The 25,787-nt window shown below is 29.3% G+C and overlaps 5 protein-coding genes across 7 annotated transcripts; 2 read left to right on the forward strand and 3 right to left on the reverse strand.

Moving 5' to 3' along the window:
- The first annotated feature begins 190 nt into the window (after window positions 1–190).
- Window positions 191–9,129, forward strand: LOC123295104 (hamartin). Of its 3 annotated transcripts, none has more exons than XM_044876323.1 (16): window positions 191–268; window positions 533–763; window positions 842–962; window positions 1,050–1,185; window positions 2,295–2,407; window positions 2,472–2,658; window positions 2,719–2,792; window positions 3,455–3,791; window positions 4,285–4,392; window positions 4,457–4,741; window positions 5,391–5,934; window positions 6,211–6,887; window positions 7,371–7,836; window positions 8,045–8,202; window positions 8,274–8,564; window positions 8,810–9,129. In XM_044876323.1, exons 2-16 carry the CDS (start codon window positions 670–672, stop codon window positions 8,942–8,944), a joined length of 3,726 nt encoding a protein of 1,241 aa, XP_044732258.1. In that variant the 5' UTR covers window positions 191–268; window positions 533–669; the 3' UTR covers window positions 8,945–9,129. The 3 variants fall into 3 exon arrangements, with proteins under 3 accessions (XP_044732258.1, XP_044732259.1, XP_044732260.1); XM_044876324.1 differs by having other exon boundaries at window positions 4,457–4,669; XM_044876325.1 differs by lacking the exon at window positions 4,457–4,741.
- A 1,842-nt stretch (window positions 9,130–10,971) lies between these two features.
- LOC123295171 (outer dense fiber protein 2) lies at window positions 10,972–17,962 on the forward strand. The gene is made up of 13 exons (XM_044876413.1): window positions 10,972–11,067; window positions 11,135–11,266; window positions 11,953–12,126; window positions 12,186–12,542; window positions 12,953–13,044; window positions 13,229–13,343; window positions 13,696–13,839; window positions 14,177–14,410; window positions 14,915–15,217; window positions 15,415–15,825; window positions 16,643–16,782; window positions 16,845–17,094; window positions 17,698–17,962. Exons 1-13 carry the CDS (start codon window positions 10,981–10,983, stop codon window positions 17,878–17,880), a joined length of 2,622 nt encoding a protein of 873 aa, XP_044732348.1. The 5' UTR covers window positions 10,972–10,980; the 3' UTR covers window positions 17,881–17,962.
- Window positions 17,963–19,468: 1,506 nt separating this feature from the next.
- LOC123294955 (zinc finger protein 135-like) lies at window positions 19,469–20,787 on the reverse strand. The gene is made up of 2 exons (XM_044876142.1): window positions 20,550–20,787; window positions 19,469–20,488 (listed from the first exon to the last, which is right to left on the reverse strand). Exons 1-2 carry the CDS (start codon window positions 20,685–20,687, stop codon window positions 19,514–19,516), a joined length of 1,113 nt encoding a protein of 370 aa, XP_044732077.1. The 5' UTR covers window positions 20,688–20,787; the 3' UTR covers window positions 19,469–19,513.
- A 1,779-nt stretch (window positions 20,788–22,566) lies between these two features.
- LOC123294956 (zinc finger protein 525-like) lies at window positions 22,567–23,930 on the reverse strand. The gene is made up of 2 exons (XM_044876143.1): window positions 23,606–23,930; window positions 22,567–23,540 (listed from the first exon to the last, which is right to left on the reverse strand). The coding sequence occupies exons 1-2, from the start codon at window positions 23,747–23,749 to the stop codon at window positions 22,620–22,622; spliced, it is 1,065 nt and encodes a 354-aa protein (XP_044732078.1). The 5' UTR covers window positions 23,750–23,930; the 3' UTR covers window positions 22,567–22,619.
- Window positions 23,931–24,353: 423 nt separating this feature from the next.
- Window positions 24,354–25,553, reverse strand: LOC123296443 (gastrula zinc finger protein XlCGF7.1-like). The gene is made up of 2 exons (XM_044877915.1): window positions 25,490–25,553; window positions 24,354–25,433 (listed from the first exon to the last, which is right to left on the reverse strand). The coding sequence occupies exons 1-2, from the start codon at window positions 25,508–25,510 to the stop codon at window positions 24,495–24,497; spliced, it is 960 nt and encodes a 319-aa protein (XP_044733850.1). The 5' UTR covers window positions 25,511–25,553; the 3' UTR covers window positions 24,354–24,494.
- Between the last annotated feature and the right edge of the window lie 234 nt (window positions 25,554–25,787).

Raw genomic sequence — 25,787 nt, forward strand, 5'->3', positions numbered from 1 at the left:
TTAAATAAAAAATAAAATTCTTTTTATATGTTTCTTTCATTTATTTATACAACAAAAAAAGTGAGAAAGTAATAGTTATAATACACCCCTGTATTTCCGTATGATATGTTCATGCCTTGTCTAGCACATGGTATAGATACATAAAAGAAAGAGATAATAATTGATAGATTAATAGAATATTTGAACCTACATATCGGACTATCGGAGTGAACTACAGTAAATCTTGATAGCATAATATATGCCCTTAAATAAAAAAATAATTTCATAGGTTCGTATGCATTAATTTATGTTTTAATTTTTATTAAAAAATACACTATTTTACAATGGTTTAACTTAAGAATTTCTTTAAACAATTAAATTTGTCCATAAATAAATTCTAAAATTGTAAGTTGTAAAATGTCAAATGAAAAGTAAGTTGTCAAAAAAGTACTTTCGATTTGTGTAGAACATAATAAATTTTATTTATTCTGCCTTGAAATTAATTTATTAAAATTTTTTCTTGATTTCACAAAAAAAAAAAACAATCATCTAGGTTGTTACATATCGAATGTAACAATGGGCATCACAAATTATAATATTTGAAAATAAATACAAGAACCCAATTTTCGCAATATTGAGAGAGTATGGTCAGTTTTTTGGTTGACATAATAATTTTAAAATACGAAATTTATGGAAACAATGGAGTTATTCAATTCCTTGGAGTCAAATGAACCAAATGTAGCCGAACAAATCAAAAAACGTTTCCATGAAAATTTTGTAACATGTAAGTTAAACTTTTTTAAAAGTTTATTTTTGTTGAGTATTGTTAAGTAAATAACTGTTTAATTTATCTTTCGTTTAGCTAAAGAACCTTGGCTATTACATGGATTATTCGATTATTTTGTACAAACAAATTCTATACGATCTGTGGAAATTATTGTCAGCGCTGCCAGGGAACCTCATGTTAAACATTTATATGATCGGTAAGTTAATTATTTTTCTTTAAGCTTACTTAATTTTTCAAAGTTTAATTTGGAATACATCTGAAATTTTAATTGTAAATGTTTAAGGATTGATGAGGGTCTTAGACAGCCAATTAAACTTCAAGCTTTAACTTTATTGGGCCATGTAGTTCGTCGCCAGCCATCATGGATATATAAAATAACTCAACATCCTTTACTCAAAAATTTGTTAAAATTACTTAAGGTAAAGTATAATAAAATAGACCGTGAGTACGTAATGGAGCAAACATTTTTTTTGTATTTATCGTTTGAAGAATTGATAAAAGTAAGTTTGGTATTCACAAAAAATTGAGATTTTAGCCGTAATTTCAGCGAATACCAATATTTTTGCATAAGAAGTGAAAAAATGGCAGAAAGTTTTCAATTGCCGATAAAGGATTGAAAAATAGATTACAATTGTTAAAAAAAAATCAATTTTACAGTTCTTTCCACTTTTGCAAACGTCTCCCCATTTTTTCGTGTTCGGTGTTGTCAATGACTTACTTTCAACATACGTAGCAGATTCAAAAACATCGTCGAGAATTCGATTTATTCGACACTGAAGCCATTGTTTAAACCACAATAGGGAATATTCATGAAATTTAAATTTGGTTCAAATATTTTTCTTCCGTAACTTTAATGACTGGACATTTTAACTAAACCATTATTTTAGTAATTAATATCTTTTTAATTACTTAAAATTAATTAATAAAAGTACAAATTCAGTGAGGGCATTTAACAATTTCTAAAACGGAATTTCAAATTTTTACACGGACGTAACATCAAAGTACGGGTTTGTCAAATTTGTTGACATACTGTATGATATTAATAACTTACATTTTATATGCTATTTCATTAAATTATACTATTCTACGGCTTTTTATTAGAAAACTTAATAATAACGAGTGTAAATTCTGTGTTGTAAATTCATTTTTTTAAAGTGTAAATTATGCATTGAACTGTCACCAATTGACAGATCACGTACTTATACGTCATCAACAGAGAGCGCCAAAAAACTGCGTTTAAATATCTCAAAATTATAATGTATTTTAAATATTTTTTTACTCTTAAATACAGCATTTTTAAGCAGTATTTATATTTTTTACTTTGTTATAACGGTGTAAACAATGAATTAAAAATATAAAAAAAATACATGAATATTTCCTATTGACTATCTTAACAAACTTACGTTTGTCAATCCTTTAAAAGGCAGATAAATAATAAGTAATATTATTTTTAGTTCATTATAGGTTCACGGTCGTAAACTTGTAAATTTTTAATTTACATTTATACATAATGATTTTTCTTTAACAGACTGAAACGGAAATATTACCACTGATGAGTGCTTTGTTAATTCTTATTATTCTACTCCCGATGATACCAGCAAATATTGGACCGTATTTAAATGATATTTTTGAAATATTTAGGTAAGTTTTTATTAAAAATAAAAATATATTCCAAAAATTTAATTGTATTTCTTTTTATTTGTAGTCGTTTGGCCGCTTGGAATCGAAACAATTCAGGTAAATTTTCTGAAGAATGTCTTGTACATTTGCAAGTCGGGATGTATGCCTTGTTCCTTAGACTATATGGAATGTATCCGTGTAATTTTTTATCATATTTACGTCAAGTGTATGGACCACGTGATCATTTGGCTGTATTTAGCCATACAATAAAGGTTGTAATCTTTATCAATAATTTTTCTATATATATTATTTAGAAAAATTTTTGATTTTAGCCAATGCTGGAGACAGTGAAAATGCATCCTTTACTGGTAACAGCCTCCAAAGACAATGAAATTACTACAAATCGGTAACATTTTATTTTGTAAATATATAATGCATAAAATATCAAAATTGAATATTTCCCAATTGGGAACTGATCAACTGTTATGATAACAAGTACTTAAAATAACTATAAAATTGCTTTGCATGTTATATTTGGTTCAATGCATGAATGGAATATCGGATAGAAAATGGATCAAATAGACGAAAACTTTTGAGAAAGATACTATTTTTTCAACTCGAAAAAATACATTTATTTGTTTTTTAGAAAGATTGAAAAAAGTGTAAGCGTTGAAATTGTAAAGCTAAATTAATTTAATCTTGAATAATTCATGAAAAAAAAATCAGCAAAACTTAAAAAATTTATTGAATGAACATCTTGAATTGAAATCGTTTTATTTCCTTTTGAGAAAAATCGAAAAAACTATCTACAATTGCTGGTTTTTTATTATATATACCGTCAGGAATAAATTCTATATAAAGCAATAAAATCTGAGGAGTAATAAAATCTCAAATTTCGATTATATTTGTCCTTGAGTACCCTAAAAGTGTATTGCTAATGGATTGAGAGAATTGAAGTTGCTATTCAATTGATAAAGAAAAAAAATCCTATTTGATTTTTCTTTTAAATGACTATTTTAGTGAATTGATGGCTTAATTTTAATGAACTTATAAATTTTAATCTCATAGATGGAAAGAAATGGGTCATCATGATGTGATCGTAGAGTGTGCCAAATTAACATTAGATCCATCAGAACGATTACGTGAAGATGCATTTTCTGGTTTAACGTCATCGTTTCGATCATCACGACCTGGTACTGAACACTCGAATACATCATCATCGTATTTCGATTCAATACATTTTCCGATACAAACATCCAGTTACCATCCATCATCGTATTTAAGTTTGGCAAATGAATTAGATAGTACAACATTTAGTCCAAGTGTTTATTTTCAATATTCAACATCACCGCCAGCTTCTGATATTAGTGTTACAACGTCTATATCGCATACACCTATTGGAAATGTAAGCTATTTGATTTTATACTAATTTAAGTTTAGAGATTAAAAGTTTCAAATTTTTTAATACCGAAAAGTATTCGACCGACTTGAAGAACCTTAAAAATGTAGAAATATCAATATTCAACCAACTCCATTACTAGATGAGTAACATTGGAAATCAAATCGAAATTTTTTAACTTCGACATACTACCGAAATCATCTCCAAAATATTGAGTTTCATGTAGGATTTCGAGCGATATCATAGAAAAACCTCTACCAACCGTCAAATTTACCCGATTTTTGTACATTTTAGGTCGAAATTACTTCATGTACCGACTTTTATTAAACTCCGAAACAAGTTGTTTGTAATTTTTTTACATTTCTTATTTAAATAAAACTCAGTATATAAAATAATTTTGACTCAAAAAATACAATAATCGTACTCATTTCATTATTGACTTGATAATTTCTGAAATATCCTTCATTCTTACTATAGTTTTATTATATTTATTTTATAGAGTTCTACACCGCAAGCAATTATATCTCATACAACATACGCGCATCAAGAAGGCACATCACCACCAGAGGCTGCTGTTGAGGCAACTCCAGAAACAACACCTATTAAGGTTCGTTATTGGGTTTTTAAATAAGAAATCGAAGCTTACTGATTAAAATAAATTTAATTAATAGGATTTAAGATTATTATCGACAAAACCGGTACCACCAAATTCATCTGTTGTGCGTGCATTAACAAATTTTAATCCAACAAAATGGGGTGATATTGGATTAAGTTTAAGTCAATCACAACCATCATCACCAATGAAAAAAGAGACATCATCCGCATTTAAATTCCCTACCGATTCATCACATTCAGCATTTGAACAACCGCGTAAAGATATAATTGTAAGCAGTATCATCGATCATAACAAATTCGATTCATGTCGTCTATCACGTCTTATGTATGATAGGAGTGTGGTAGGTCCATCATCTTCATTTTTCGTAGATTCTGGAATTGTTAAAAAAGTTCATTTCATTTGTCTCCCATTATCTTTAACTTTAATTGGTGGATGGGATGGGGTACATTTTTTAGAAATTTATGCTTAATGCTTTTGATGCTTTCTATTTAAAATGAACGGCGAATTTAAATTAAATTTCGTCAATAATTTTTCGTTTTAATGTATTCATTAACAATTTTTCATCTTATACAGCCTCTCTAAAGTCTGCGACATGTTTAGAATTGTAAATACGTTTTTCGAACAGTGAAGAAATCCATAATGTGTTACTCCGTCGGTGGGCGTCATTTCTATTGATATTTTAAATAACTATATATCCTGCATGTAAAGGAAAAATATATTTTAATTTTAGCGGTCATGTGATTTCGATTATTTATAAAATGTGGACTTATTATAGTTTCGTTATTAATTTATTTATGAGTATAAAGCGTTTCTTCTAATATATTTCGAATGATTAAACTTTCTCTCTACTATAATTTAATGTCTTTTTTGCACTCAAGTAGAAGTTTAGAAAACACTTAACTAACAATATTATTAATTAATTCTTAAAAAAATAAACTTAATTTTAATTTTAGTAAATAATTGGTAAAGAAATTGAATACTTTTCGTAGGTGAACGAATCATTTCCAGACCATAGACCGAATTCAAATTTACGTTCAAAAACACCATTAAATCATCCAACAAGTCCATTACGTGTCATATCATATGATTCAAGTGTACCAAATAGTCCTGTACCAATTGAAACAACAGCACCAGTACCGGGTGCAAAAGATTGGCATGTAGCAAAACCAAAACCCGAAAAGAATGGATTCCGTTTTGAATCACCGGTAACACAAGATATTAGCCAAGAAGACCAAGAAGTTGTTGAAATTGTTAAACAAGGCGAACAGTATCGTAATCATAATAATGATACAACGTTAATGGAATCATTAACATTACATCATACAAATCAACATCCGAATTGCGATAGTGTATTACAAGATTTTCATAATGAACCGCATAACGAGGATTTCGAAGAATGTGAACAACAGTTAGGATCACCGTGTACAATGGGTGGCCTTCATATGCCCAATTCACAATCAATGATACATCTTGTGAAACGTGTAAATAGGTTAAGGTTTTATAGTCAGTGTGTGGCAGATACATCATCAATAGGTTAGAATTATATTTTTTAATTTTTCAGTATATTTATCTCTGTGTTTAGGTTAATTTACACTCGTGATTGGAGTTAAAAATAGTTTTAAACTTGATAATGGCCAAAATCGGTCCTCGGATTTGCTACAAACAATTAAAGGCAAAAGAATCATGAAAAATGTTTAGAGAGTTTAAAGACTAAATTAAGTTTTTATCATTTATTAGAAATTTCCTGAATACCTGTCCCATATAAATTGAAAGACAAACCAATAATTAATTTATATTTTATTGTTTAAGATTATTCAACGGGCAGCAGTCCTAACGATCGAATACACATACATGAAAATATAAAAGTAAGGCGGGCAAATTCATGTCCTGAAATGAAGAAAAGTTTTACAGTGTTGCCATCAGAGCCATTGAGTAAAGTACTAAATGAAAGTGATGAAATTGAATCTTCAAATACTATACTAGTCTCAGAAAATAACAATAAAGTATCTTCTCTGCTTTCACCGCCAGCTTTGAATGGAAATGTACAAGAACAACAACTGGCTAAACAATTTAACACAATTGGTATTCAAACAATTGAAACATGGCCTCAACCATATGAATATTTATTTCTAGATTTATTCCCATCAGTAGAAACAACAAATACTGAATATACACAGACATCTGCGGGGCCCAGTCCAGCCCCTTCAGCATCACATCAACAACAACAACAAAATACAGTTGTACGATTTTCGCCATATGATATGCTAGATAAATATATAGAAACATCTAAACAAATCGGGGAAAAAGATTCTCGGCGAATAAAAAACTATGAATCAGAAATTAAATCACTTAGAGAACAACTTGAATTAGTGTATTTACAAGTACAATTTGAACGTCATCGTCGAGACGTCCATTCCGAGCGTAATAGACGGTTAATGGGTAAAGCAAAAAGTAATCGGGCATTTGAAGAGTACAATAATGCATTGGTAATTTGATTTTTTTTATTACATTAGAAATTAATAAATAATTTCTATAAAAAATTCCAAGACAAAAAACAGTGATTAAGAAAAAATAATTTTTTCGTAAAAAGAGTGGGATGCTTTTAAAATTTTTTATAATGACTTTATTTTTATAATATCTATCAATAAAATATTTACAAAAATTGAAATTTAGCACCCTACGCTTTTTTATTCGATAAAATGATTTTTTGTTTTAATCAATCATGTTTTTGTAAACTATTATTTTTTTATGTATTAAAATCTTATACATTAAGGGTAAAGGTATATTATTATAAACGCCAAAAACTTAACGAGTATGGTAGTTGATCGATAGTATTTATAAAACTTAAAATTAAAAGAATAATAAGGTGTAACTTCCTTATTGTTTGTTTCTTGTGGAAGATTAATAAAAAAATATTATTTATAACTTTTATTTGAATAAAATTTACATTTTTAAATAATTTTTTTCAGCGTGATCAATTAGCGTTATTACAAAAAGAAATAGAAAGTCTTAAATCTCAAATTGAATCAAATAAACGAGAATCGTCAACAAATGAGAAGAGATTACAAGAAGATATTGATTATTGGCAAAAACAATGCACATTACTTCAAGATGAAAATAAAATGTTAAAACATCAAAAAGAAAATATGGAGGAAGCAATTCAAGATCAAAATAAAAAAATTATTGCAGCTAATACAGAACGACAACAAACCGAAGCTACGCTTTTAGATTTACGTAATGAAATGCATTTTGCTATAACACAAGCAATTGCCGGTGAACAGGTTCGCGCTGATTTTGAACAGTTACAAAAAGAGCATATATTATTAGGTGAATTACAATTAAAATATCAAGAACGTTTTGCAGATTTACCAAATTTAAAATGTCGTGATGAAGAAATTGAATTTATGACTGAAGCATATGCTCAAGAAATTGAAGGTTAGTAGGCATTATTTTCTATATAAATATACTAGATAATAGGAAAAAGTTGATTATTACGACCTCCGTGACTAAGCTAGAATTGTTATTTGAACGGATGTAGTAAATTTTAAATGAAATTTTTATTTTTTTTCGAAAACAAAAATATACTTATTTGAACTTATTTGATTTGTGCTATGATTATAATTTTTGTTCTTTTCAATTTTAGCACTTAATCAGCAATTAATGAATCGTAATGCAAAAATCGAAGCTTTAAAGGTGCGAAATACAGATTTAGAGAATGCAGTGCAGCGACATGATGAAATATGTTCCGAGCAAAAACGTATTTTAACAGTAGTAAAAGAAGAATATCAAGAAAAATTAAATGTAAGGATAATTTTCTGAAATGAAAGCTTTATTAAAATTTCTTAAACTTTTGTTGTGCTTTTAATTTAAAGGCTGTAGAAGCGAAATACAACACACAGCATGCAATAATAAAGCGAATGGAGGAGAACTTACTAGAACTACATACACGTATTGATCGATTTGAGTATGTATCGAGACGAGTTCTAAGATCACCAGTGAGTATGAGTAGTGACATTGGTAGCGGTGAACGAGCTGGTGGCCCTAGCCCTCATTCCTCGCCGCCATTATCGGTATCACTTACATCGTCCGAGGGTGGAGGCAGTATGGCATTTTTACAAACTGGTGCAAGTACAGCGTGCGATGTGGAGATAAAAAATTTACAAGTAAGTGTTTTAATAATAATTTTATATTTTGTCTAAACCGTTTTTAAATAATTGAAACGAAATTATTGCCGCCCCATTTTTTTTTTGCCGCCGTAGGCACAGACCTACTTTGCCTACGCATAAATCCGCCCCTGCATTAGTCATTATAAAACAAATCTGAAATTTCTAGCATCAATTTTAACAATATTATTAGGTTTAAAAATTAGGGTAATTAATTATCGACTAAAATTATCCTAACTTTTAAGGATATAGTGGATCAACCAGAAAGCAAAACCAACAGCAGCATATTGAGTGATGCAGAACCAACAACCAGTAGTAAAATGACTTTAGGAACATCAAGTAGTAGTAATCGACAAACGGATAATTCAAATATTACATAAATATTTTCATACTTTTGTATTGATTATTTTGTTTTATGACAATTATTGAATATTATATTATTAATTGATTGATGGTGATTATAATTAAACAATAATAAAATATTTTTTAACGTTTAATTTCAATCATCTTCAACAATGTGAACACACATGTGATTTTTTAAAAACCTACATATTTTTTTGTTTTTGAAATTAAAAAAAAAAATGATGAAAAATGAAAAACATGACTCATTTTTGTTTGAAAAATTTATTAAATATCAAATTCATTTTAATAAAACATTATTTTTAAAGGTTATATTCGTTGTTTAATTTACTTGCATAAACTATTTTTACCCGACTGTGCAGAAAAAGAGTAATGTTTTTGGTGTATAAGTATGCTCATTTCTTCGTCCATGCCTTCGAGTGAAAAGATTTTCTCAATGGGGCCACAGAGTGTAAAGGTCTAAGTTTTGAGTACCCAATTGCGATACGATAGTTATTGTTTATTAAATTTAATATTTTTATGTCAATTTATTTGACCCATCCTGCAGCCTATGCGATTAAATGAATTTAGTTTAATGAATTGAAAAGATGGTAAGCAGTATTTACCCAAATTTTGCCATTCTGACTTTTAGTACCCACAACTGGTAATTTTACTTATAGTACTATTTTTTATCACACCGATTTAATTTTTTTAGTATTATAGGATATAATATCAATCCCCCTGGACGTAGATTTACCATTGATTTAACTCGCTGTGTTTATGCAAAAATGTTGTTGAATTTATGAAATTTTTAGTCTAAAAGTTTCTGATTTGTCCCGCTCTAGACCCAAACATTTCTGTTTTGCACCTCCATCCTCCAGGTCGGTCGAAAGGTACGGCTATTCGTTGTGTGCGTAGTCATGGTAGGGACAATAAAATCGATGCCAGCGCTTCCAGTGAAAAAATTTGGCGTTAAAGGGGGCTGTTATTACTAATTTGCAGTTCTTTACATGTTAATGTTATAGAAATGTCAAATTAAAATTATTGTAAAACACGAATTAATTAAACTTAATGCATTAAAAATTGTGAAAATAAGAAATCAAATTGCACAAATATTATTTTTCAAATGTAAATTATCATAATTATTTATTTAAACTTGTGAGACAATAATATTAAATTTTCAATGTAAGTCTTAAATGAAATCCATACAATTATATATGCATCCATACAATTCTATAATTAAAGTAGTGTATCGTTACCATGGAAACGAAACTCACGCACGGAGCGAATATAGGTACACCTAATACCTATATATACTATTAACGCGTACACCTGACACCCCTTGCATATCGTACGCAGCAGATCAATCGCTTAAAGGTGTTTATAAATAACCTTGGAGACATTTAGATTTTAAAAGAAATAAACAATATTATTTTTTTTTGTACGTCAAGCTTTTATCTGTGGCGAAGATACATGATTTATAAAGGTAAGTATTCGAAAATACTTTAATTTATGCAATCATTACGATTAAATATTCGAAATAGATTTTGACTCTTCTATTCAGGTGGTTGAACAATTTAATTTTTTTTAAAACTCATAGCAACGATCATTTGTGTAATTATTTAGATTTGAATATTCAATTCGTAATTGAATATGCTTATAATTAACTTCTGGGCTCGAAAAATAATTTTGAAAGCGTCAAAATATTGAAATTTTGATTGTTATTAATTAATAATTAATAATTGAAATGTTAATTAATATTTAAATTTAGTACAAAAAATTATTCTTAGTAAGAATATTTGTATTTTTTTTAAGAATTTTACTATTTCGACTTTCATCTTAATCATTTGCTTACCATTTGAATTGTGGTTCCCTTTGTTCTGGAAATTACTTTACCCTGGAAATTAATTGTGTCAGCATCAAATATTTTAAACATTGGTATAATTGTAATTGTAATAATAAATAAAATATTAATTTAAACGCCTTAACTTGCAATTTTTTAGCTATACATCTTGGATTTCGCGTCTACATAGGAGTAAATTATTCTGTTTAAATATTGTTTATTAATTTTGATTAAATGTTAAGTGATTTGAGTAGTCCAGCTAGTCGGAGCGATGCAGGACGAGGCGAATTTGAAGAAGCTGAAGAGGATGAAGTTATTAATGTGAATTTATTTGAACTGTATAATGTATAAATTGAAAGCTTTTACTCATTCATTTCTTACATTATAGGAACAAGCACTTCGAGATGTAGAGGATATGGTTCAGGACATGGCAGAAGGGATTCAAGAAACGTTAATCGATAATCCAAGTCTCAAAGAAAGTTTACAAAAATCATTACAAGAAATAAGAAAAGCAGTAAATGTAATTAATTTTTTTATTTATTAAAATTCAGTCAGTAAAACTAAGCTAAAATTTTTAAAATGAAATTTTTCCATTTAAATTTTAAATAAGATAAAATGATTTTTCTTGTTATATTAGTTACGAAATTTTAAAAGAGAAATTTGAATATAAATACGGTTAACAATACTAATCATGTCTGAAGAATAGTCTGAACGTGAAAGAAAAACATCCAAATTACATAACTTGCTTGCCGCTTCTATGTTTTCTATATTTTTCGTATTAACTATGCGTTATTTTTAACGTTTCTATTATTGTATAAATTTATCGCAAGTGTGACGATTCTCAAAAATAATTAACGCACTAGAATAAAAGAAAAAATCACATTAACAGGCAGGCCTAACGCAGCTAATATTGAGAAAATCATATAAGGTCAAAAAGAAAAGCATTCAATAAATATGCTTATTGAATGAAAATTATTATAAAATTGAATGAAAATTAGCATTGTTAGAAAGAAATATGTGCTTTAATTTTGAAAGCAACCTATCAAATTCAAAATGACGAGCTTTTTATTGTTAACAGAGCCGGAATGTGTATGTGCGTCTAGTAGAGATAAAAAACTAGAAAAATTACACTCGAACCGACACCATTCGTTGATATTAAGTCTTGTCAAAGAGTGTTTAATTTGTTACTATTCTTTTTAATTTAAGAGCACCGATGATATAATAACCGACGTTGATGACACTGTCGAAAAATATTGCCATCCAGAACGTAAAGATTATGATACAGCAGTAGTAGCGGAGTTACAAGAGGCTGAACGGCAAGCACAACAAACAGCTGCAGTAATAGCAGAGATTAAACAGAGTGTTGCTCAATTAACAGAGGTACTCAACAAATTTCAGCAGCATAAATGTTACGTAAGAAAATAATTTTTTTTTTGTAGAAACCGCATATGACCGACGATGAAAATATTCAATTAGAACAAAAAAACAAACAATTAGCAGCACTTTTACAAGAATTTGAAGCGAAAACACATCAAATACGAATGATAGTAAATCATATTGATGAAAATTATGGCAAAGATAATGCAATTGGAGAAATTCAAAAACAGAGAGAAATTAAAGATGAGGAAATGTTACCAAAAGTTATTATTTGTGGTACAATTGAAAATAATATGCCAAAATTAATAATTTGTGATACGGATAAAAAAGTGAAAAATAATAGTAAAACAGCGTCATCATCAGCGTCGCCAGCAGCTCAGTCAAAATTTACTGAACCACCATTGTTACCTCCCGCTGTGGTAATTTTTAAAACAATTTTATTAATTGACTATATTAAGATAGTCTTACACAATTGTTGCATGAATTTTCTCAATTTTTGCATTATATGAATAATGTAACGCATTTTTGGCAAACTGTATTTTATACGAACAAAATGAAACATTTGAAAATTCTTTTTAGCATACAAAAAATAAAGTACTTTGCAAAAAAAAGCGAAACACTTAGAAATATTCAAATTTTTTCGAAATTGCAAATAGCTTTCTTTATACATTTCAATTATTGTATCCACCCTTAATAACTTTTGACCTAATGTGATTATTGTTTTGAGTGAAAACACGTCGATTTAGATAACCAAAGATATCGATACAAATTTGGAAATTAAAATTCAATATTATTTTGTTAAAATAATATTTTTGTTTTTATATTAAAGAGTGTAATGCCGCAATTCGCTAGACGTTTAAATGAAAGTTACAACATGCAAGAAAAACTTGCAGCTGAAAATGCTGATCTCGAAGGTAAAAGGTAATCTAAATACGTAATATCCATGGATACGTAATAAAATCAATAATATTTGAATAACAAATTATTAAAAACAAAAACAAAAATAATGATAAATTTTCTGGATATTAAAATGCAAATCTTTTCAAATATAGTAATAACATAAAGTACTTATGATTATTTAAATAAATTTCTACTTTTTTAATAGATATCAATTACAAGAAGAGATTATAAATAAAGATCAAACCGTAGAAAGTCTTCGACAGAAAGTTAATTGTCTGCAAACTGAATTACGTGTATTATTATCAGAAAAACTTCATAAGGTTTCTGTTATATTGTTTATAGTTTTAAAACATATTATTTTATATACATTTCAGATCAATATTTCCCATACATTAATTTTTAATAATTCTGAGCGAATTAAAAAAAAAAATTCAATGGCGGCACTTTTTGTATCCCCTATAAGCTAATAAAATTTTTTTGGCCTTTAATTTAACGCAAACGTAGCCTTCTTTTTCGACGATATTGCTGTACTAGTATTAACGAAATTCATTCAAAATTTTCTTTCAAGTGAAATATTCTTATAAATTGATTCCATTAATGTAAAAATTACAAATTTTATTCGATGAATTTGTGAACGTTTTGTATATAATAAATGCATAAGCATTTTTTAAGGGAGATACTTGCTGTGGTAGTGGTTGTCATAAAGGCAGTAAGAATCCTACAATGGCGTGCAATTGTCCTGGAAAAGCTCCTGGAATTTGTCCTGGCGATGTTGAATCAAGATTACAAAACTATTCGGACACAACGCATGTGTTGGTATGTTAAGATATTAACGCAGTTCTCAAAATAATATTTTTAACTGTATGGTACTAATTAACCAAAGAATTTAAGTATTGGATTACGTCATTGGTATTAAAGTATTGCGAAATTAATGGTTCGACAATATGAGCACGGCAGAAAGAAATCCATTTCTATATTTCAATCTCTATCCTAATTAAAGGAGAGAGAGGATATTAGCCGCAAACTCAGTTTGTCTTTAGCAGTATCTTGGAATCTTCCATTTCGAACATTAGAAAGAAACCTGCCTTGGAAGCTTAGAAATATCTACTGCTGGTATTAAACATTATTTTGATGAATTATTTTGAATTTGTAGGAAAAACAACTTGGAGAAATGGAGTCACAAGTAAAAAGTATGCAAGCAGAATTGGAAAGCGTGCAGAGAGAAAGAATGATGCTTGAACAGCAACGCCGTGCTGTAGCTGGTAAATCTGGACCTTATGCCACAAATAATTATCATCTTTCAGGGGGTGGTGGTGGAGGAAAAGTATGTATGGGGCCATGCAGTCTTTCGGGACCATGTAACAACGGCCCTGGTGAGAAACCACAAGTGGGTAATTTTCGTTTTTATTGGTTAGGATTTGAAAAAATATACTCAAACTTATAAAGAGAAATAAAATAAAACTTTGCGAAGAGGAAGTGACCATGCGCCTTTGTGACCATGCGCCAACTGCTATGACAGATGAGCAATATATGAGAGTATGCGTTAGCGTTGTCAAAATTAACCGCACTAATACAACTACTATTCAGGGAGGGGCCTTTTCTTCCTTTCTAAAATATGGCATTCTTTTTCACCCCAAGAGAAATCAGTAGTCAAAAAATTATTTTAAACTGGCTCTGCTGTAGCCGAAGGGATAATTGAATCCTGCGTAACGATTTTTTTCTGTCTATAAGTTTGACGCTGTTTTGCGAAGAGTAAGTCTGACTTACCCTTCACAGTCTTAAGTGATATTATAAGAATACCACTTAGGCTACGGAGAGTCAATCAGACTTGGTAAGTTTCGAGTGTATGTCGATGATATAAAATAAAATTTAGGAATAAAAACCACTTTAGGAAGGTGAATCACAAATACTACGAAACGAACGAATGGCTTATACAACCCATGCGATTAGAAGTGCTTCAGCAAACGCAGGCAGCGGAGGTCCTGTAGAACAACAATTAAGAGAACTGCGTGAACAATATGCTCGATTACAGGACGATTTTCGATCAAAGTTAACAGAAGTAGCACAAATGCGTGCCGATGCTGAAATATTAAAACAGCAAATTAAAGATTCTGAATTAAACAGAGAGCAGGCAGTATCAAATTTGAAAGATAAAGAACGTGAAATTAAGAACTTACAAATGGAAATATCTCGAGTAATATATATTCTTTTATAAATTAATTCAAAGGTATCTCTAATCTTACGAATCTCTAATATTCATTAAAACTTCGCTAAATAATTCTTTGATTTAGATCGATTTCCATAAGGTTTGAGAAATCCTTTCAATTTTTATATTCTCAATATTGTTCAAATCTTTTCAATAATGTTGCGCTATAACAACATTTGTTATAGGCTCTCGGTAGTAAAGAATATCGTGCTGAGCAAGAACAACAACTATTTTTAACTCGACAAAAACTGCGTGAAAGTCAAGATGAACTTGATGAATTGCGCTCAATTGTTGGTGATCAAACAGCACAATTAGATGATTACAGAAATAAATATTTACAAGCACAACAAATTGTTGAAGAACAACGGAGACAAATCGATGTCATGGAAATGGAAAATCAACGAATCAGTGATCAAGTAAATTTAGAAATACAACGAGTGAAAAATCAATTTCAAGAAAAATTACAAGAATTAACACCATTACCGGATATTTTAAAAGCTACACAATTGAAATTACAAGAAGCACAACAATTACAATTGATGGCAGAACGTAATGCGGAAAAAATGGAATTAGAATTACAACGTTCAAAAGATAGAGTAAATTTTTAATTAAATTCATAGCAAACATTAGAATATAACTCGTATCTTAGTTAAGTATAATATTAGGAAATTAATCTAACCCCACGTTAACCAGCCACTTAGTTCATTTTTATATTCATTAATAATTTTTGTCCCAAATATCGAGCATTCATTTTTCATTTTAGATGACGAATAATCGGGTAGTTATATAATATTCAACTCAAAAATTAACAGACACTAACCTATTACAAAATGGGAGTCAGTAGCGCGCTAGAATCTCGCAAAAATGTTAAAATGAGACGATTTTTCAAATTTATTGAAAATAACGCACGATGATTACTAAACTAAAAATTTTTATACCCTACATTAAATATATGCATGGTATACTAAGTTTAGTCCCAAGTTTGTAACGCTTAAAAATATTGATGCTATGAACAAAATTTTGGTATAGTTCATAAAATCACCTAATTAGTCCATTTCCGGTTGTCCGTCCGTCCGTCCGTCTGTGGGCGCGATAACTAAAAAACGAAAAAAGATATCAAGCTGAAATTAGCTTGAATTAAATTTTACAGCATACTCAGGTTGGGTCTTGAACTATGTTGTAAACCGTTAGAGATAGAACAAAAGTTTAAATGTTAAAAATGTTCCTTAACAAAAAATAAACAACTTTTGTTTGAAACATTTTTTTGGTAAATATCACTGTTTACCCGTGAGGGCGCAAATTAGGCGTAAATTGTATATGTATGTGCAATGTGATATAGTAATCAACACTTTTTATGCATGGTATTTCAACAATTAACTTAGTCAATTGTTTGTTTTCACTTGTTTTATAAAGGAAATGGCACTTATATCAGAAATAGATAAAGCACGGGAAACTGATTCAACAACATCGGATCAAGTTGTTAAATTGACAAAAATGTTACATATGTGTGAAAAGAAATATGATGAGTTGAAATTTGATAACGACAATGCCAAGTAAAATCGTTTTATTTTTCATCTGAAATAAATAATTCTTTTACGGTGTTTTTATTTTTTAGATTAGAAATATGTCGATTAGAAGAATTAAACACGCAAAATGAAAAACGATTAGACGAAAAACTTCATGAAATTGTTCAATTGAATAGTCAATTGGAACAGTTACGTGAGGAATCTGCACGTCAAGTCGCAAGAACTAAGGAACGTGCTGAAAATCTACGCCGACAATTACAAATGCAGATTTCAGATATGGAACGTCAATTAGTACTTAGTCGAGCATCATGTCGATCTGCACAAAAAGAGCGAGATGAAGTAATATTTTTGAAGAATGGTTGCATTTAGTTGAAAAGAGCGCTGAAGGAATACAAATGACAATCACTTACTGTTAGTAGTAGTGTAGGAAGCAATCATAACATCTAGCGCTTTTTTCGCTGAATGTAGCTAAATCTTTTATCTAAAATATAAAATAGAAATACTCTAACCCTGTAAATACCAAAACATAAACTAATTGACCATCACTCCATTAAATTAAGATCATCGAGTATTTTTTTAGTTTTTCCGGGTACGGAACCCTAAACTCGCACTTCAAAAAAAACATTCTCCATTAAATACCTTTCAACCGAAACAAAAAATACAAATCATTTCATCCGTTTAGGCAGTACAATGCCACAGGCAGACAGACAGATACACATACATAGCGGACAAACTTAAACACCCATTTTTTTTGGTACGGGGTTAAAAACGTTCAAAAATATCTACTTAACAGTATGGTTTTCTATCCTATACGTGTTAAATATCGTCAATTTTGAACATTTATTGCAGCTTACAGAGACGGTATATGCTTCTAAAACTTTTTTCTACAACTGTGTCGTTTAAAACTACCTCTGTCTAAATACGAATTATTTTGAGTTACAGATTCGTCAAAAAATGCAATGTCAAATAAACAATTTAAATGAAAATTTTGAACAAGCACAATCACGCATACGCAGTTTGCAAGGACATGTTAACTTTTTAAAGAATTCATATTCTAATATATTTCAAGAAGGTGATGCTGGAGGACAAATTCTTGAAGCTTGTAGTTGTAACACTACCTCTTAATATATGGGAAATAATACATTTTAAAATAATAGGGATAATAGTTGAAATTCATCAAGTTTTTCGCAATATATTCATTTCTTTCTTTAAAAAAATTACCACTTCTTTTTTTGTTCTCCGTTTGGGTACAAAAAAAAAAAGTGTTCTACATTTATTAATCAATTGGTTCTCCATATTGTAACATAATTCATTTTTTAATGTTATGAAACTAATTCGTTGTGTTATAAAGTGGTGGACGTATTGAATTTTTTTTACAATTGGAATAAAATATTTTTTATTTGTTGAAACATAAAATGTTTTTTATTTCTACTATAATTCTGGGGCATTTGGACACTGTCTCTCGTCAAGATTTACGTTGGCTAAAAATTATGTTATTTAGGTATCGGTTGTTTCACCCATTTTTGATGTAATTCCTTATTTATAAACTTCTTCCCATATGTATTTTATTTTAAAATCCTATCCAGGGATGGATTTACACAAAGCACCGCCTTTGGGCAATGGCAAAAAGTTTATTTATCTAGTTCTGATACAATAAAATATATATACAATTTGAACTGAAGGCAAAAATTCCTCGCAAATCTTTTTTATTGATCCTATATGCTTTAAGAATTCGTCATTATTTCAGAAAGCGTGTGAATCAGGATATAAACATTATACGTTTGCTTGAGAATATATTCGCGAAATTTAAAAGAATAAAATTTTCAAAATCTTCGACTTTTTTTTGTCATGTCTAAGGTCTAATTTGCAGCTACCCAAAATTTGCCTCCTAGGGCCATGGCCAAAGTGGCCCAATATGTAAATCCAGACCTAATCCCAACTCAATAATTTAAAAAAATTAGATTGATAAACGATTGCTACAAAATATTTTGAATTTGTGAAATTTTCTCGAATTTTAATTATCATTCTTGAGGTGATTACCCCGGAGTAGATTCAGATCTCAGAAGTGCTTCATTTGCCCTTTCTTTAATATATATCATGTACATTTTGTTAAAATATATCCCCTTAAGGACCCACAATAAAAATTTTTTTTGTGGGTCCTTAAGGGGATATATTTTAACAAAATGCATAATACAGCCCATAGAAATGCTCATCTTAATTTGAATAATATATCATGTAGACAGACATTAAATCCTTGGTATTTTCACTGGAGCTTTAACTTCATTTATCACAAATGTAGCACTTTAAGGCAATCTAAAACCATGGATATTGAAATATTAAAATCTAAAACACACGAAGTATTATCATTCTATTTGAATTTCCACACGAAGTATTATCATTTCTATTTGAATTATCATTCTATTTGAAATGAGAGCCGCAGTCAATCAAAAGTAGGCACATTGCTTCCTCCCTGAGTGGTACAACCCCCTCGTCTAAAGTAGGACTTTATACTACATCCTTACTATAATTACTAGATCCGTGACTGAAACCCAATCATGGAATATAAACGAAATTTCAATTATCTACTCTGACAAAGAAATAAGCTTGAGAAGGTAATTATTGAATAACTGAATGCACTTCATTAAAAACATAATCTCAATTGTGATGTTTTATTTTTATTTAGAATATTTCTTATTTAATAAATAATGTGATGTCATACGATTTTATATATAATAATAATTCGACTAAATAAAATTGTTCAAACATTTGCTTTTTCCATTAAATCTTTTTCAAGTTTCAAATTATACGCTTCTAATGTAACAGGTCGCGTTGAACTGATTTTATGCACTAGACGATTGTGATTAAATAATGATGCATTTTGTGAGAACTTCTTGTAACATATTGGACATTCATAAGGTCGTTCGCCCGTGTGTATACGCTTATGTTTAATCATAACATACTTTGTTTTGAAACGTTTATTACATGTATCGCATTCAAAATTAAAAATACCAGCATGTATACGTTTATGAACACGTAATTGTGAATTTTGTTTAAAACTTTTATCACAACCGTCACATTTATATGGTCGCTCTCCAGTGTGTATTCGTCGATGATCTTTATACTCTGTGATACGTACAAATCGTTTACTACAAAAATCACATTGATATGGGTATTCACCGGTATGTGTCCGCCTGTGACTTATTAAATATGAACTCCATGCAAAACTTTTACCACAAAAGTCACACATATGTGGTTTTTCACCAGTATGTGTACGTTTATGTAACGATAAATTACCTTTTGTAGTACAGGTACGATCACATTGATCACACTTAAAAGGACCACCAACTCGTCTATCGTATTGTTTACGAGGTTTTCGAATTCTCGGTACTTTTACATCAAATTCATCTAATATATCATCAGTTACTATTTTCTTCTTTTTTGTTTTTCGTTTTTTCATAGGTTTTATTGGTTTGAGATCGCTTTTATCATCATCCCCAGCATGTGAATCTTCTTCTTTCACATGAATGTCATTGTATGACATATGAATATCGGGGGTGACATCTACAGGTTCCGATGTATAATCCACATCTGGTTTTGTGTCATTGTAATTTTGAATGTATTGTCGTAGTGTAGTATCCGATGATATTATTTGATTTTTGAACTGTTGTACATATTGCACTTTTTGTGCACATTCTGTGCATATTTGATGTGGGAGGCCATCGTCTGGAGCTATCTATTATGGAAATTTTGTATAAATTATATGATATTTATGTTTGAAATGTAAATTTACATACCTCTACGGGTGCACATTCCATCAATGAAAAAGCAATCGTATACGAAGATTCATTTTTTGTAAAAATATTATGTAAATCGATATTACTATTTAAACAAACACGACAAATTATATCAACATTGTTTATCAATAAATTCATTTTATTTTTTATTGTATATTTTTAAACTGTTTCTATTCTTGACAATTTAATTTTGTCTATTATTTATTGCGCATGTACAATTTTGTACATTCTTCTTAGGTCGGCTTTGTGAAGTAAATAAATAATATACAGTGTGTTTCACAGATTATAGTTTTTAATTTAAAACAGATCTGCAACTCCCTGTAAAATTTTTACTATTTTGGTTCTCTGAAGGTGCCTTGCTCCAGGTGGCTCTACTCGTTATATTCTTGTAGGGCCATCTATTAGTTTTGATAATAATTTATCCATTTCAATTGTTGTTGGGGAAACAATATTTTATATATTTTTAAATAATTAAACAATACGTCTTTCAAAATTCGTTTGCATGTAATTAAAATTCGTTAAATTTCTTTCTGTGTATTCTCAATTGATTGTCTTTATTAGCATTTTGTGGATTATATAGTGACATATTTAATTATTTTGGTCGTTTTCATTGTGCCCCTGTTCATAAACTAATTAGTGTAATTTAGTCGTTTTAAGTGTGTGTATATTTTCCGATTATTTCATTAAGTTTATTTTATCCGCTTAGGTCTTGTTAATCGGGTTGATTACATTTAGGTAGTGTTTATTTGTAATTATAATTGACTATAATAACGAAATAAAATGGTTTAACATTGCATTTAACTTACATCAAACTAATAATTAATTGTTATTAATAATGTTCATATAAAAATAAATGCTATTTTGTTTCAAATATTGCAATAAATTATTATTTTATTAATATTTGTCATTTTATTTAAAAAACTTCACTTTATTTTATATATTAGAAGACAAATAAATACAAAAAAATCAAAAAAAAAAAGATAAACTGAATAGAAATAATTCAAATAGTACCTAATTCCCGCCATTTTTTTTAATAGTTTACTGTAAGTGCCTTACTCCAGGGGGCTTTTTGGACAACATTTCATGTACAGTAGAGTTGCCTATCTATTTATGTAATAAATTCCTATGCTCTTTGTAATAAATTATAATCTGTGGTATTATATCAGTAAACTATATTCTCTGTCAATGGACATTCATACCTGTGGCAACAGTGAGGGTTTCCGTATCTAAATACTGACAATATCATACTGCACCAATAAGTTCGCTTCATTGCTGTTGGCAAGCACCCTACAAAATCCAATTTTTTAAATAGTTTTAATCAGTAACCATAATTTTGTACAGTTCGGTTTCCAATCGCGTGCCGTTCGCCGAGAGAGAACGCGAGATACGCTTTTTGTAGTATTAAGTGTGCTTACAAAGTTTATTATCAGTTTTTCATTTGTCTAAGTTCGTTTTGGACACTTACATTCTTTTAGTGAAATAAGGTGCAGTAATCCGATTGTCTCAACAGATTTTTAGGTGTTAAATAGTAAATAATAAAAGATAAATGATTAACAATATGCTTTCGTTCCTTACATAATACAAGGTATGAATGATGTCATCAATTTACACCAAGACCATATATTTATCTTTTACTCTCTTTCTTTTAACTCGTAGTTTCTGCGTGTCTTCATGTCTCCCGAAAAAATTTTGGAACAATTTTTAATCCTTTTCCCATGATCCAATCGATCTGAAACTTTGCAGGCAGACTCGTGGCAACAATAAATATTTAAAAAATATTGCGTTTAAAACAATTTAATCAAAGAAAGGCAATATAATAAAAACTTGGTTTTTATGGGTTAGTTTTTTAACATTATCAACATTGAGACTTTTGTCTAAATGGTACTTGAATTATAATCATAAATTTATTAAAATATGACTCTTTTTATTGCTTAGAAATAAAAATACAGATGTTCTCAAGACTAAGGTTTTTTAAAAAACAGTCGAAACTTTTTTATACAACTTTATTCAAATAAATTAAACTCATTTTGAAACAGAGAGTCCTATTTTAACAAATCATTTTTCTCTTAACTAATGTATTAATTTGTGTTTTCTTAAACCACTTCGATCCGAATAGGTTTTATCACACACTCCACATTTAAAGGGTCTTTCTCCAGTATGTGCATTCATATGCGTTTGAAAATGTGTACGTTGTCGAAACGTTTTACTACAAATATTACACAAAAATGGTCTTTCACCAGTATGCATTCGAACATGTATATCTAATGTGGATTTAAATGAAAATGTTTTAGCACACTGTTGGCACGCAAAATTTTTCTCTTTCGTATGAACTACACGATGTTGACGTAGCCCAGCATTATCTGTAAATTGTTTACTACAATAATCACAAATATAGGGTCTTTCACCAGTATGCGTCCGTTTATGTATAATCAAACTATTTCGATGCCTGAAACTTTTGTTACAAATATCACATGAGTATCGTTTTTCACCTGTGTGGATTCTAAAATGCCTGGCTAACGTGCTTTTATTCTTAAATTTTTTATTACATATAACACAACAGAAAGGCCTTTCACCAGTGTGAACTCTTTCATGTATACGTAATGTTGTGTTATTTATACAGATTCGTTCGCAATATTTACAAACGTAAACACCTTTTGGACGTCCTAATCGAAGGTTTTCATTAACTACATTCTTTTCCTCTATCGGTATGTTTTCTTCGGTACATGTATCGTTTTCTGGAATTTCCTCTTGATTATCAACTAATTCAGTGGGAAAATGAATTTGTTTGTTATTTACATCAAACTGATCAATAGAATTATCTTCATTTAATGAAGATAATATTTGAATTTCTAAATATTCATTTTGTAAGGATTTTGAATTTAATAAAATTTTATTTGAATTTAAACAAATATCCCGAAATTCGTGAACGCTTAATAGTTTTTGGTAACAAGTAAAACAAATCGTAGAAGGAAAACCATCATTTATTGATATCTAAACATGGAAAAAATTTCATTGTATTAATCTTTGTTTTTAATTTTACTAACTTCGCCATTTACCTCAACAGGAACACACACCATTATCGCAGTCGCGATATTATTATATGGCAAAAATCTTGTTGTTGCGGTAAAAATATCTTGTACATTGTCACTTTTATTTAAACAAATACGACAAACGTTTAAAGATTTTAAATCAATATTCATTTCAAGTTATTTTCGTTATTTTTTAATGGACATTCCTGGTCCTGCTTGTGTAGACTGGGTGAAACCTTTTTACCAGTTATTATTATTTACATGCCATTATTATACAATTTATTCATAATTTTAAAATCGTTAAGGAGTTCATGTAACTGTTATTTTGACATGTTTCAAATTAATTATTATTTGAAACTATTTCTTTTTTGTGTTTATTATGTCTTAGTTTTTAACCGACTTCAAACAAAAAAGGAGGTTCTCAATTCGACTGTATTTTTTTTTTTTTAAGTTTGTTACTTCAGAACTTTCGACTGGGTGAACCGATTTTGATGATTCTTTATCTATTTGAAAGCTGGTGCTTCCCGTGTGGTCCCATTTCATTTTGGTCAAGTTCTTATAACGGCATCAATGAGAAAACCATAAAAGTCTTTTTGCATTAAGAATGCACGACAAGAGGTCGAATAACTCAATATCACACCAACCGATTTCGATTATTCTTTTTTTAGTGACAAATTAGTTAATGTTATTCAGATTCACTAAAAATCACAAAATAAAAAAAAACTGTTAACAAAAATATAATGCAGTTAAATTTATTGTTATTTTTGGAGTCGGTAAACTGGTTACTTCACATTTGTAAAGTATGCTCGATTGCCTCTCTGGAGTCTTTCTTTTATCGCTGTGCTAGTTTTTCCTTCGTTATTTATCTGCTCTCCGAGATAGGTGAATGAAGAGGCTCCTTTAAATATAAATTAGACTATAAATGAGTTTTTTTATGTTTTGAAAAGTTTCCCTTATCTGTAAACGATTTATTACATATTTGACATTTATATGGTTTTTCACCGGTATGCGTTCGAAAATGTTGGATTAATATTTGTTTCGACGTTAACCATTTATTGCAAACGTGGCATTGAAATGATCGTTCACCCGTATGAACTCGTAAATGTTGATTCAATTCATTCTTTTCGTAAAATGATTTGCTGCATATTTCACACAAGTGTTTACGATCTTGTGTATGTATTTTCTTATGTTTTAATAAATTGTATTTACTACTTAGTTTTTTAGAGCATATATCACATTCAAAGGCTCTTTCGCCTGTGTGTACACGTATATGAATGTTCAATGCTGCATTCTGATTAAATCCTTTGCTGCATATATGGCATATAAAAGGATAATTTCCAGTATGGATGCGTTGATGTTTCTTTAAACTACGTAAACATCTATACGTTTTATCGCAAGTAGTACATTTTAACTGGCTGTTGTTATGGCGTAATTTATGTTGTTGCAGGGTTGATGTTTGTCTAAAAGTTTTTTCACAAATATCACATCTGTATGGCCTTTCTTCGTTATGAATACGTTTATGTTTTACGCAATCATACTCTTGAGCGAAACTACGAAAACATGTTTCACATTTAAAAGGCTTTTCTCCAGTATGAATTCTTTCGTGACGTTGTAAATTACAACTTTGTTTAAATTTATGGTTACATATTGTACAAATGAACGGACCTTCCTGTCGAATTTTCTTTTTTTCTATATTATTTTCACCGTTAAACGTTTCGTTATTAGATAATTCTAAAGTTGTTTCATGCAGTTTTGCATCTGATTGTAAGCATAAAAGTCGAAATTGATGAGCAATTTCGAGATTATTTATACACATTTCACATATTTTATCTGGAAACCCATCGCAATTAAAAATCTGAAAAAAAACTTTTTTAGATAATGTTGTGATGATTTATTTAAAATTATTTTTACTTGTATCGGGGCACATTCCATAATTTGCTTTGAAAATTGGAATAAGTCTAAAGAATTTTTTACACTATTTAAACAAATTCTACAAATATTGTATGATGCTAAACTCATTATATTATTCTATGTGTTTAATTACAAGAAATAGTATTATAATTCAGATTTAGAATTCAAATTTTGATGATGATACAGATACAATAGTTAGCATATTTTCTCAAAAAAATGGTTAATTGGTTAAACCGAACTTTTCCGTGAAAGTTCGTCTAAGCCGGTACCGAAATTCGTAAATTGTAGAATTTATAAG

Source organism: Chrysoperla carnea, chromosome 3, assembly GCF_905475395.1.
Source record: "Chrysoperla carnea chromosome 3, inChrCarn1.1, whole genome shotgun sequence".
In the NCBI taxonomy this organism is placed as follows: Eukaryota; Metazoa; Arthropoda; class Insecta; order Neuroptera; family Chrysopidae; genus Chrysoperla; species Chrysoperla carnea.

Coding starts and splice junctions, on each gene's coding strand:
- LOC123295104 (XM_044876323.1), top strand. CDS start 670: ATGGAAACAATGGAGTTATTCAATTCCTTGGAGTCAAATGAACCAAAT. Junction 2,659..2,718: donor TATTTAGCCATACAATAAAG/GTTGTAATCTTT, acceptor TTTTGATTTTAG/CCAATGCTGGAGACAGTGAA. Junction 2,793..3,454: donor AATGAAATTACTACAAATCG/GTAACATTTTAT, acceptor TTAATCTCATAG/ATGGAAAGAAATGGGTCATC.
- LOC123295171 (XM_044876413.1), top strand. CDS start 10,981: ATGTTAAGTGATTTGAGTAGTCCAGCTAGTCGGAGCGATGCAGGACGA. Junction 13,344..13,695: donor TATCAGAAAAACTTCATAAG/GTTTCTGTTATA, acceptor GCATTTTTTAAG/GGAGATACTTGCTGTGGTAG. Junction 16,783..16,844: donor TTTGATAACGACAATGCCAA/GTAAAATCGTTT, acceptor TTTATTTTTTAG/ATTAGAAATATGTCGATTAG.
- LOC123294955 (XM_044876142.1), bottom strand. CDS start 20,687: ATGAATTTATTGATAAACAATGTTGATATAATTTGTCGTGTTTGTTTA. Junction 20,489..20,549: donor TGGAATGTGCACCCGTAGAG/GTATGTAAATTT, acceptor TTTCCATAATAG/ATAGCTCCAGACGATGGCCT.
- LOC123294956 (XM_044876143.1), bottom strand. CDS start 23,749: ATGAATATTGATTTAAAATCTTTAAACGTTTGTCGTATTTGTTTAAAT. Junction 23,541..23,605: donor TGGTGTGTGTTCCTGTTGAG/GTAAATGGCGAA, acceptor TTCCATGTTTAG/ATATCAATAAATGATGGTTT.
- LOC123296443 (XM_044877915.1), bottom strand. CDS start 25,510: ATGGAATGTGCCCCGATACAA. Junction 25,434..25,489: donor TGGAATGTGCCCCGATACAA/GTAAAAATAATT, acceptor GTTTTTTTTCAG/ATTTTTAATTGCGATGGGTT.